The sequence below is a fragment of the Paramacrobiotus metropolitanus genome, unplaced genomic scaffold (assembly GCF_019649055.1).
Source record: "Paramacrobiotus metropolitanus isolate TYO unplaced genomic scaffold, Prichtersi_v1.0 Parri_scaffold0000005, whole genome shotgun sequence".
NCBI classification, from domain to species: Eukaryota; Metazoa; Tardigrada; class Eutardigrada; order Parachela; family Macrobiotidae; genus Paramacrobiotus; species Paramacrobiotus metropolitanus.
In genome coordinates, this window is record NW_026570225.1 from 3,146,940 (window position 1) to 3,158,953 (window position 12,014).

Consider the following 12,014-nt stretch of genomic DNA (forward strand, 5'->3'; position numbering starts at 1 on the left):
TTCTCAGCAAGTTTATACTAATTAATTTGTATTTTGTAATAACATTTATTGTTAGACAGTTAGAGAATAGAGTTCGCAGTATTCTTTAATTGTTTTTGGTTGGCTTATCTGTTGTGATTAGTTTACAATCTTACACTTGAAAGAAAAGCTTCTGAGGTTATCTTGCTTATTAGAAAGGTTTTTGCCAAGCGCCAGGCATTTGAAATGGCTAAAATTCAAAAGACACTCTTGTGGTTATGCATCAAAACCGTGGTCTGTTAACTACGGTCGTCATCGTTTGTGGGATTGTCAGTTTCCAGTTGTTTTCTAACATGTATTATGCTGCTCCGGAACCGTACGTGGACGAGGAATTCCATATTCCGCAAGCTCTGCGTTACTGTAATGGAAATTTCAGTGAGGTAAGTGCAATGCGGACAGGGACCTGTGCGGTTACAGGCGTGCTCCAAAAATGAAATTTGTGTTTTAGTGGGATCCAAAATTAACAACCCTTCCTGGGTTATATTTTGTCAGCCTGGCTTTGTGGAAAGTTATTCCCCTATTCATTCCGATAAAACATCCATGTGTTCTGTGGAATTTACGTTTGACTAATTTCTTCTTCGGGTTGGCAACAATACCCCTGTTTTTGGCCGTGTTAAAGGCTTTTCATCATCAGCATGGCCAGGTAAGCAGTTTCCACTGTTAGTTTGCAGATTTCTGGTTGATGTTACGCAGTAACGCTTGCGGAATTAATGCTAAATAAATGAAAGGCTGTGCTCTGTAGAGTGGATTTCGTAAACAGTTATGGAAATTAATACGGATAGTTTATTGTGGAGCGGTCGTAGAAGTGCTTTCCGTGTTTAACTGGAGACACAACGGGAACAGAATTATTGACAATTAATTTTACAGCGGGAATCCGAAGGAAAATTATTGTTCACAGCTGTGAACATGGCAACGTTTCCGCTGCTGTATTTTTTTATGTTTCTGTACTACACGGATCAGGCGTCGACATTTTTCGTCTTTTTAACGTGAGTGACCACCTAATATGAAGAAATATAAGATTTTTATTTACTTTCTTTCATAGAATGTTTGTTTTCAGCGCTTTCTTTCACTTGCGCGAGGCAAGAAGCCTTGCAGCCTTGGCATCAGCTGCAGCAGTATTTACTCGACAGACCAATGTGATGTGGGTGGCGTTTTTCGCTCTCTGGGAGATATGGCGGAATTATCAAATTGTTATGGCCAATGTGCTTAAGAAAGACCAATTGGAGAAAATCTCCCCCGATGAAGATTTGCAGGTCGGTTTAGGAAATTCTGCATGGAAGTTCAGCTTAAGGGAAAAATTGTTTCATAAGTTGTCGTTATCGTGAAAATACATTTACATAAAACAGGGAACCGTAACAACCGGAAATTTTGCAGTTTTGTCCGAAAAATTTACGTTCTGCTGGCTAAAAAATGGCTAAAAAATTATCTTCAGTGTTTTGATGAATTGTAACTTCGATGTCCCAATTGCTGAACCACTGAAGCGCTCTTCCAGTAGAAGTACATTATGGTCCATTTTGCATGTTGGCTAGAATGTCTACAAATGCATGACAGCCATCGCAAGATTTTATTGTTTTAGGTTCTCTTTGCTCCATTTGTTTCCCTGAAACGGATGCCAACTGCTGCAAATTTTCGACGACTTTGTGGATTTTTTATGGGCGTGATTTTTGAGAGTGTGCCACGCATTTGGGGATATGGATTGGTGATGTTGGCGTTTCTGACTTTCGTGATCATCAACCAAGGCATCGTTGTAGGTGACCGCTCGGCGCATCAGCCAGTGATCCATATTTCGCAGTTATTCTATTTTGCTTCTTTTGTCCTATTCTTTGCTTCGCCATTTGTGTGCTCTCCGACGAAACTGCAAAGGTTTTTGGCCCATTGCTACCAGTATCCATTGATAATGATCGTGGCTTTGAAGGGCATCCTCTTGTCGATCAAATATTTTTCCTATGTACACCTCTACTTAATATCGGACAACCGCCACTATATATTTTATATCTGGAAGAGAATTTTCGAAAAGGACGAAAGGGTAAAATATATTTTGGCGCCGGTGTATTTGTATGGATTATGGGCTATATTTGACGTTTTAAAGTACTACAAATTTTTCCGAATTTTGGCCTTTTTCCTTGTGATAATTTTAACGTTGGTGCCACAACAACTATTAGAGTTTCGTTATTTCATTGTGCCTTATTTGATTTTTCGGATGCATTTTTTCAGACCGTCTTATAGGCAGTTAGTATTAGAATTTTTGTTGTTTCAAGCCGTTAATGCCATAACTTTATATTTGTTTATTTATAAGCCGTTTTATTGGAATGGTTCCCAAAACGTTCAACATTTTATGTGGTGAGATCTGCCTGTTACTTTCAACTTTGCACATCACAGTGTTTGCCTATTTGGCCATATTTCTTTATTCTGTTAATAAAGTTCATAGCACAATTTGTTGTGAAATATTTTCTGTGCGTCGATATTTTTTTACAAAGCGGAGGCAGTCAAAATCATAAAACGTGGATAAGTGCGGAACATGAGATCAGAGTCGAACACTGCCCTTCAATCCGTAAGAAGCCGTCGGTAGTTTGATTGATCCATACAATGTCGGGTCGGAATTAGAAGTTGTGGCCGTAAGTTCTTAATAAATTCACCGGAGGAGCCGTGAAATCATCGTCGCAAATGATGGGGTGTTCAAACCATGTTTGCCCAAAAATGTCGCAGACAGCTGCAAATTCGTTCAAGTAGAATGTAAATCAAAATTGTTTTCAATTATGGAAAATAATAACTACGAATGTACAATGTAGTTATACGTAGTCAACAGTTTATTGCGATTAATCTGCAAATTATTGTGATCGTATAAGATCGATACTTTTATGGTAACAGTATATCGTAAAATTATTAATAGAATTGTTATATACTATATGTACCTTGTGTGATGGCACTGTCAGAAGTGGTTGTTGATTTGATTGTTCGGCTTGCATTGCTTGCATCCATAAAATAGACGAACTTTCCCATACATATGGCATTGAGTTTAAGGACAGCCGCTGCCACGGCGATGTCAAATATTAACTTCAGATAGCGTTGGAACAGGCTGACCAAGAATGTGGATGTTTCATGGTTGAAAAGAAGTTCTGCAACATGGAATAATTACTTATATATTATTGTTACTCTGCAGTCTAGAAATATACAACACAAGTTAAGCACAAATCGTTTTCATTCTTACCACTGAGTGTTGATTTCTCCAAAAGCGAGAGATAAATGGCGGAACCATACTTCAAGAACACAAAATATATACAACTAGTGATCATGGCTGCAGCAACACCTGCAAACATGCCGGTACGGAAGAATGTCAACATCTTGGTGATCTTATTCTACACCCGAAAAATAAATTTAGAGATCAATAGGTCGCAGTAAATGCAGAAGCGGTAGACTTTGTGTTCACTGCTGACCCGGGCCAGTGTTCAGTGTCGAATGCTTTGCACGAAGAGTTAACACAGAATCACCAATGAACAAGGCAGTCAAATTAAAAAATTCACAGTTATCCAAAACATGTGTCTCTGTTTATATAAGTATCGTTTCGCTATAGCGATTAGCGTATTGTACATTTGAATGTACGGTATTTCTATAAGCACAAGGCCATCAATTTTACGGGTGTAGATGTCGACATGTACGTTAGGAGACAACTCGTAAATTGACCTGCTGCCGCGGGGTTTTGACGTAAATTCCTTTAGTAATCGATCAGTATTTTGACACGGTATCCGACATTTTCTGTCAAAAAGCGCAGATAAATTGGCTGTTGTCTCGCTTGCATTGCATACGAAAAAAGTTGGCCATGAACAAAAGTCAAAAACTGCAAGTAAATATTTTTCAATAGCTAATACAAACTATAAACACGAAATAAACTGCTAATAACGAACCAGTTGTATCGACAGTAATGTCCGAACATTCCTTGTTATGATTTTGACAGCCTAAAAAAGGAGTTTTGAAATTTCATTATCAATAGTAGCACTTGTGGCATCACGTTGCAGGTTGCATACGCCGTTACATTACTTACATACATATACCTACATAGTTTTTATACATATATATTTTTTTCTGTGTCAGCACAGCTGCGGACAATAAAACTCTATAATATTATAAACACTGTTCTTTGATTTTGAGTTTTGATTATTTTGAAGTTGTTTTTGACCCTATGTCTATGGCATATATATATTACGTAGTCTTTCAAGCAACAGTTTCGGCAGTGTCGAATACCTCTACAAGTCGAAAGAAGTGTATCAGTAAATTCATGCACCTGTTTTATCAAAATTACAATTTTTATAGTTTTAATTATTACCGTATTATATAAAGGAAATTTCTGAATGCAATATGTTTGTTATGACAGTACAGAGCAATACACACTCCAGTTTATGTTTTGTTCTTGTAGCATAAAAAACTGGGTATCCGCATACTTATAGACTATACAGAGTAGAGTAGGCTTGTCCTAAAAAAAGGAAGTAGTGTTCTTTAAGTGGTGCTTCACAGACAAACCAACCACTGACATTTTGTGGCATTTCAACAAAAACCGAAGACTTGTGACGAAATTTCATACGTGTTTTCTGTCCGGAAAACTCCAGGCACCGTAGCACGGTGTTAGGTATGTAGTCAGAAGTTATTGTTGTGCAGGCCGAGTAATGGTAAGCAAGCATCGATAAACTAATCAGCCAAAGGGGTAGATAAATGCTGAATTACCGGGATGCGTGCTGTAAAAATGCGGTTCGAGCCGAAAAGGCTCCAAGTCGCACGGATACCAGAAATTCATCGGTGGTTTGTTAATTATATTTTCTGCTTAATAAATTTCTCAAAAATAATTTTTTCAGTTATCATAATAAGCCGACGCAACATAAAACTCGTTGGGATTTCCGCGTACATCCCATTTATATGTGAGAACTTTGACCGGGGCGCCGCCCATTCGCAGACTGCATTCTCCATTGGGAGCCACCACAAAGCACGTTGTTAGCACAGCGATGGACATTTCCGGGCTCTCCCCAATGGCTATTGTGGATTTAATTTTTGTGTGACCGTTCCATGTAAACTGCATTCCGTAAAGGTCCGGCTGCAATGACGTGCAATTTACAGAAAACATTAATATTACCCATTTACAAGTACTTGGCACCTAGTACGAAAAAATTTTAATTATAGTGTTATCATTTATCATTATAATTTATAGTGTTCCGGTTTTATAAATATAGCAATATAGATCTAGAGGGATGGTGTATGTTGCGCAACGTCTGCTATTTTTGCAGCTCTTGCCTACGAAAATAGTGTTTTTGCTCTCGGTGAGCAAATGTTTTAGACACTAACGACCAACAGCTTACATCAGCTTGACCTTTCCACCGGCCGTATTTCGCTCTGCCTGCTGTTTCCTCTCGTGTGAACATAACCCAGTTGTGAAATCCTTCTACACTATCGCTTGGAGAGGTGCCATTGATTTCTCCCACAAATGTATGCTCGAAGCCAGAAGTGTCTGGTTGTCCTCGGCGACGGTAAATGGTGAACCAGATCATCCGCAGGAAATCTTTGAATTTGTCTTTGGTCGCCGGTACTAAATCTGTAATTTATTGAAATGGCTGTTGCAGATGTTGTGAAGCATCAGTGTTTCTAATTGGCAACACTGTTTAAGAATATTGATAAGCAATACGTAACTAATGCAAAATATATCATCTGCACGTAATAGAAATCATTATCAATGGTACTTAATATTGCTTTTACTGCTGATGAAATTAAATATACTGCTGTACTGTAAAAGCTTAATATAGCGTAGATATAATAAGTACTTTTTTTGCTCAGGTATTCAAAGGCTTTTTGCATGACCGGTGTTGCCATAATAGCATCTAAAAATGCCGTTTCTTCCTGTTTTTCTTGAGCGGTTACTTCTTCCGCCTGGCCTAGGACTGGATTATAATTGTCAAACAAGGCGATAAGTGCTTTATACGTTGGTTTTTGAAACACCGACTGCTCCACTTTGGTGAATAACCTGAAACAGTTTATCGGCATCAGCGGATACAGAATTACATTACAGAAAACGAAATAAATAAATTTTTAATAGTAAGTGTACGCATGTCATGCCGGTTAGTAATGTATCGAAACGTTTTTCATCCTAAAGGAGAATTATGTTCACACTGTCGTTTATTCTGTTCATTACAGTTTTGCATGATGGAAACGAACTTATTTCTCCAGTTTTCAGAAAACCCAAATTTAGAAATTAAATATAAGTAGCAATAACTTTAGCAGCTTTCCTGCCGGCATAATCAGACTGATGGTTAGCTTACTTACTTTCCATTGGTGCTTCTGGTGTTAACAGCCCAGTGCTGATTAATTGCTGCAGCATTCCCTTGTTGGTCGAGCCGATATAGTTCTTCCGAAAAGGTCAGTAAGTCTGGATCCACAGCATCAACACCACGTGTGCTAAAGCAAAAGAAAACGAACACGAGCGCGCCGCCTAAAAGTGGGAAGATGGACATGCTGACGGTAAGTGATAGTTCGGCCCACGGATGCTAACTGATGCTTGCAAGTACTATTCTCGAAACCGCAGACTGCACTCCCATAATTACTTTGTTTATATTCGTTTCAGTTTGTCGAAAAGTTTTTCACTGCGTTCCTGCTTTAAATTCGTCAATGGGCAAAATAAAATTCTGCAAATTAAGCACAGTAGCCACAAATATCACCAATAGTACTGGACTTTGCCATTTTAAGGTGGTGCATGTTTTACACCTGCAGTTTTGACGTGGCAGATTTTGCGGTATTCACCACCAATGGTGCTACGACTGCAAGAATTTTATAATAGATGCACCGCGTTAAATTAAGAGGAACTGAGGAACTGCATGGATTTCGCTCGAGTGGAAAAAATGCTACACAGTCTTTAAGCATTTCTACCTGCATAAGTAGCGTCGTTCTTCAGATGACCTTTGTGCAAAGTCATACGTATGTGCAACCATCGATGCTCGTCGGAATAAATGTGACAAATTTGATTTACAGATTAGGGGCTTAATGTTGCTTTTTAATGTTTAAATTTTAACTATGAAGTAATGTACCAGCGCTCGCTTTTTTGTTAACTGGATGACTGTTGCCAATATTTATATATACAAAGCTAACTGAGCCGTTTTTTCGGCCAACATCTCCTCCTACACCGTTCGACACTAATTTTAACACGATAGCTCAAAAAATCCCTAAAATCATCTAGTTTGCGGCAACGACTTTCGTTTTTCAATCTTTTCGTCCTTCGATTTACGAAACGGCTCCAAAACGAATTTCGCTGATTGGTCGACCATTAGAAAGTAACAGAGGATTGGCGGAAATGCGTAATTTTCGAACCTAAACCGCTGACACATGGCAATGTACGAACATATGCATATTATTGTTAAGCCACACTGCCACATACTCAGTTTGTCCAGTCGGCTGGTTCATTTTACGGGAATGCAAATTTTATCGTTAAAAAAGTACACTCCTCCTACACCGTTCGCAACTAACTGAGCCGTTTTTTTGTCCAATTTTTACACGATAGCTCAAAAAATGCCTAAAATCGTGTAGTCTGCGTCAACGACTTTCGTTTTTCGATCTTTTCGTCCTCCGATTTACGAACCGCGTTCGAAATGAATTTCGCTGATTGGTTTACCTTTAGAAATTAAAATTGGATTGGCGGAAATGCGAATCGTTTCGAACGAAAACCGCTGACTAACAGCATGAGGTAAAACTACACTTCTAAGCCAAAGATCACTGTACCGTTAGTTAATACTGTTAATATACTGGATAAAGTGGAGATACAAAAATACGGAAAGGCATAACGTAAAACGGACTGATTAATGTAACAGTAATTAACGTGGTTGGTAGCCTGGTTCTGAACATGCATATGTTTTTATAATTACTATTATTTATATACAGAGCTAACTTCGCCGTTTTGCTTCATTTACAGAGATTTTCGATTTTCGAAGATAGCAGGACAGGACATGCAGATGTTCTTATAATTAGTATTATTTATATACAGAGTTAGCTTGCGGTAATTCGCAGAATAAAAAAGTTGAAATTAATAATTCTCAGTCGCAGAGAGGAAGCCCGTACACTACAAAATCGGTTCAGTACGAGTATATTGGGACTGATCGACGCACCGACGCAGATGACTGTAGAAAACCTAAAATTGTGAATCCAACTTTAGCGGACTCTAAAAATGCAGTAACTGAAGTTGACGGTCAGGAAGTAAAAATGGTGTATGACGAAAAACCGTGTGTGGTTGAAGAACTTCCAAATGCGCCTGTAAATTTTCTGGGAATTTATTCCCGAAGATATCCCTTTTGAATGCCGTCTTACGGTGATTGTACGTTTGCGGATTGAGTCGCATTGGTAACCGCCTTGAGTTGCAATGCTGACTGAATACATGCAGTTGCTGGTATTTCGCAAATTCAAAGTGGTGTTTTATTTTATTTTTATTTTCTCCATCGCGGATGTTTTTTGCCTTGAATTTTTCATCGGCGATTTACATTAAATTTAACTTTGCCACTAAAAATCTTCATTTATTGCGTTCCGACGTTTTCCTGTTTGTACTCCGATCTCCGACTGCCGTTCTGCCAACCTTCTCACTATCCTGCCTACTCTCGTCTTCCATCCCGTCCAGGATCCTCTCCTCACTTTCCATCTCATTCAGTCACCCGTGGAGGAGGATCAGTCATTCGTTCTTGGACGGTGGATGGATTTGCCCACCTTTGCCCAGTCGTGAGCATGAGAACTCGTTTAGTTATTATTCCTGTTTTTACCTTTCTTTTCTGTTCTTTTTGTGTTGGGTTCCCCAAAAGCCGTTTGCGGGGGTGACGGAATATAGCAGTACAGTACGTAAAGTGACGGCTTGACTCGTACTTTCTATTATTCGCTGTACCTTCTCGATCGTTCTCTTTTGTGTTCGGATTTACTTTTGGTTGTTTCTACACGGATGCGCCGTGTCTATATAAGTCCGTGAGTGGCAGTACTTTCATCATCAGTTCTCTCATTATGAGTTTGGCAGTGATCGGAGTTTCTAATTAAAATATCGTCGGAGATGCAGTCTCGCTTCGCGTAGATTCGTAGACTTAGCTATGCCACATTGAGATATTAGCTCATACTCTGTCGTTGAGTAGGTCGGTAGGATAGATTATTATGAGAACCATTAGAAAGTAACAGAGGATTGGCGGAAATGCGTAATTTTCGAACCTAAACCGCTGACACATGGCAATGTACGAACATATGCATATTATTGTTAAGCCACACTGCCACATACTCAGTTTGTCCAGTCGGCTGGTTCATTTTACGGGAATGCAAATTTTATCGTTAAAAAAGTACACTCCTCCTACACCGTTCGCAACTAACTGAGCCGTTTTTTTGTCCAATTTTTACACGATAGCTCAAAAAATGCCTAAAATCGTGTAGTCTGCGTCAACGACTTTCGTTTTTCGATCTTTTCGTCCTCCGATTTACGAACCGCGTTCGAAATGAATTTCGCTGATTGGTTTACCTTTAGAAATTAAAATTGGATTGGCGGAAATGCGAATCGTTTCGAACGAAAACCGCTGACTAACAGCATGAGGTAAAACTACACTTCTAAGCCAAAGATCACTGTACCGTTAGTTAATACTGTTAATATACTGGATAAAGTGGAGATACAAAAATACGGAAAGGCATAACGTAAAACGGACTGATTAATGTAACAGTAATTAACGTGGTTGGTAGCCTGGTTCTGAACATGCATATGTTTTTATAATTACTATTATTTATATACAGAGCTAACTTCGCCGTTTTGCTTCATTTACAGAGATTTTCGATTTTCGAAGATAGCAGGACAGGACATGCAGATGTTCTTATAATTAGTATTATTTATATACAGAGTTAGCTTCGCCGTTTTGCTTCATTTACAAGAATTTTCGATTTTCGAAGATAGAAGTACAGGGATTTTCGCCGGTCAGCCAAAAATACAGAAATTTTTGCCAGTTAGATAGAAGTACAGGGATTTTGCCGTTTAGATAAAAGTACAGCGACTTTCGCCGATCAAATAGAAGTCAGGGATTTTCGCCGGTTAGATGGAGGTACAGGAATTGTTGCCGATCAGATAGAAGTACAGGGATTTTCGTCGGTCAGATAGAAGTACAGGGATCTTCGCCGGTCAAATAGAAGTACAGGATTTTCGCCGGTTAGATAGAAGTACAAGATTTTCGCCGGTCAGCCAAAAATACAGAAATTTTTGCCAGTTAGATGGAGGTACACGAAATTTCAGTTGTCAGATAGAAGTCAGGGATTTTCGCCGGTTAGATGGAGGTACAGGAATTTTCGCCGATCAGATAGAAGTACAGGGATTTTCGCCGGTCAGATAGAAGTACAGGATTTTCGCCGGTCAGAAATACAGAAATTTTTGGCAGTTAGATAGAATTACAGAGATTTTCGCCGTTTAAATAAAAGTACAGGGACTTTCGCAGATCAGATAGAAGTACAGGGATTTTCGCCGGTCAAATAGAAGTACAGGATGTTCGCCGGTCAGATAGAGGTACAGGATTTTCGCCGGTTAGACAAAAGTACAGAAATTTTTGCCGGTTAGATAAAAGTACAGGGACTTTCGCCGATCAGATAGAAGTACAGGGATTTTCGCCGGTCAGATAGAAGTACAGGATTTTCGCCGGTCAGCCAAAAATACAGAAATTTTTGGCAGTTAGATAGAATTACAGAGATTTTCGCCGTTTAAATAAAAGTACAGGGACTTTTGCAGATCAGATAGAAGTACAGGGATTTTCGCCGGTCAAATAGAAGTACAGGATGTTCGCCGGTCAGATAGAGGTACAGGATTTTCGCCGGTTAGACAAAAGTACAGAAATTTTTGCCGGTTAGATAAAAGTACAGGGACTTTCGCCGATCAAATAGAAGTACAGAGATTTTCGCCGGTTAGATGGAGGTACACGAAATTTCGTCGGTCAGATAGAAGTCAGGGATTTTTGCCGGTTAGATGGAGGTACAAGATTTTCGCCGGTCAGCCAAAAATACAGAAATTTTTGCCAGTTAAATAGAAGTACAGGGATTTTTGCCGTTTAAATAGTACAGGGACTTTCGCCGTTCAAATAAAAGTACAGGGACTTTCGCCGATCAGATAGAAGTACACTGATTTTCGCCGGTTATATGGAGGTACACGGATTTTCGCCGGTCAGATAGAAGTACAGGATTTTCGCCGGTCAGACAAAAGTACAGAATTTTTGCCGGTTAGATAGAAGTTCAGGGATTTTGCCGTTTAGATAAAAGTACAGGGACTTTCGCCGATCAAATAGAAGTACAGGGATTTTCGCCGGTTAGATGGAGGTACACGAATTTTCGTCGGTCAGATAGAAGTACAGGGTTTTCGCCGGTCAGACAAAAATACAGAAATTTTTGCCGGTTAGGTACTGTACGCGCGCGAATTTAAGGAACAGAAAATTGCCCCAGACCGCCTGCACTAGGCGTCGGCTTCTTTGATATTAAAGAAACCGATGTCTAGTGCGGGCGGTCCAGAAAATTACTATCCTTAAATTCGCGCGAGTATCCAAGAAGATACAGGGTTTTTTGCCGTTTAGATAAAAGTACAGGGACTTTCGCCGATCAGATAGAAGTACAAGGATTTTCCCCGGTTAGATGGAGGTACACGGATTTTCGTCGGTCAGATAGATCTCAGGGATTTTGCCGGTTAGATAGAAGTACAGGAATTTTCGCGGGTCAGATAGAACTACAGGATTTTCGCCGGTCAGATAGAAGTACAGGAATTTTCGCCTGTTAGAACAGAGGGATAGGGATTTTCGCCGGTCAGACAAAGGGGCAGTGACTGTCGGCGGTTAGACGGAGGTGGTGTCCGGCTGATATGTTATTAATAACATTTTTGGCTGATATGTTATTTGGCTCAACCTTCTTTGTTGACGACGATTTTAGCGATGGCACCTCAATAAATTGAAGTATATGTATACACGTTCCGTTTTTTTTGCTGGTCGCCTTTTAGTCGG

General features: G+C 39.5%; 3 protein-coding genes across 3 annotated transcripts; 1 reads left to right on the top strand and 2 right to left on the bottom strand.

The window, feature by feature from the left end:
• Nucleotides 1–50: 50 nt before the first annotated feature.
• Nucleotides 51–2,610, top strand: LOC129581145 (putative Dol-P-Glc:Glc(2)Man(9)GlcNAc(2)-PP-Dol alpha-1,2-glucosyltransferase). The gene is made up of 5 exons (XM_055472051.1): nucleotides 51–398; nucleotides 467–661; nucleotides 886–1,004; nucleotides 1,076–1,271; nucleotides 1,595–2,610. The coding sequence occupies exons 1-5, from the start codon at nucleotides 237–239 to the stop codon at nucleotides 2,360–2,362; spliced, it is 1,440 nt and encodes a 479-aa protein (XP_055328026.1). The 5' UTR covers nucleotides 51–236; the 3' UTR covers nucleotides 2,363–2,610.
• Nucleotides 2,321–3,565, bottom strand: LOC129581146 (uncharacterized). Its single transcript, XM_055472052.1, has 3 exons — nucleotides 3,227–3,565; nucleotides 2,931–3,134; nucleotides 2,321–2,728 (listed from the first exon to the last, which is right to left on the bottom strand). Exons 1-3 carry the CDS (start codon nucleotides 3,357–3,359, stop codon nucleotides 2,619–2,621), a joined length of 447 nt encoding a protein of 148 aa, XP_055328027.1. The 5' UTR covers nucleotides 3,360–3,565; the 3' UTR covers nucleotides 2,321–2,618.
• Nucleotides 3,566–4,411: 846 nt separating this feature from the next.
• Nucleotides 4,412–6,905, bottom strand: LOC129581121 (uridylate-specific endoribonuclease-like). The gene is made up of 4 exons (XM_055472017.1): nucleotides 6,319–6,905; nucleotides 5,820–6,019; nucleotides 5,361–5,593; nucleotides 4,412–5,098 (listed from the first exon to the last, which is right to left on the bottom strand). Exons 1-4 carry the CDS (start codon nucleotides 6,504–6,506, stop codon nucleotides 4,859–4,861), a joined length of 861 nt encoding a protein of 286 aa, XP_055327992.1. The 5' UTR covers nucleotides 6,507–6,905; the 3' UTR covers nucleotides 4,412–4,858.
• Nucleotides 6,906–12,014: the final 5,109 nt, after the last annotated feature.

Bases quoted from the DNA above. Each gene is read 5' to 3' on its own strand.
- LOC129581145 (XM_055472051.1), top strand. From the start codon at position 237: ATGCATCAAAACCGTGGTCTGTTAACTACGGTCGTCATCGTTTGTGGG. The intron at 399-466 runs GTAAGTGCAATG...TTTGTGTTTTAG, and splicing joins GTAATGGAAATTTCAGTGAG to TGGGATCCAAAATTAACAAC. The intron at 662-885 runs GTAAGCAGTTTC...TTAATTTTACAG, and splicing joins TTCATCATCAGCATGGCCAG to CGGGAATCCGAAGGAAAATT.
- LOC129581146 (XM_055472052.1), bottom strand. From the start codon at position 3,359: ATGTTGACATTCTTCCGTACCGGCATGTTTGCAGGTGTTGCTGCAGCC. The intron at 3,135-3,226 runs GTAAGAATGAAA...TCCATGTTGCAG, and splicing joins GGAGAAATCAACACTCAGTG to AACTTCTTTTCAACCATGAA. The intron at 2,729-2,930 runs GTACATATAGTA...ACGAATTTGCAG, and splicing joins TGACAGTGCCATCACACAAG to CTGTCTGCGACATTTTTGGG.
- LOC129581121 (XM_055472017.1), bottom strand. From the start codon at position 6,506: ATGTCCATCTTCCCACTTTTAGGCGGCGCGCTCGTGTTCGTTTTCTTT. The intron at 6,020-6,318 runs GTAAGTAAGCTA...AAACTGTTTCAG, and splicing joins ACCAGAAGCACCAATGGAAA to GTTATTCACCAAAGTGGAGC. The intron at 5,099-5,360 runs GTAAGCTGTTGG...ACGTCATTGCAG, and splicing joins GGTGGAAAGGTCAAGCTGAT to CCGGACCTTTACGGAATGCA.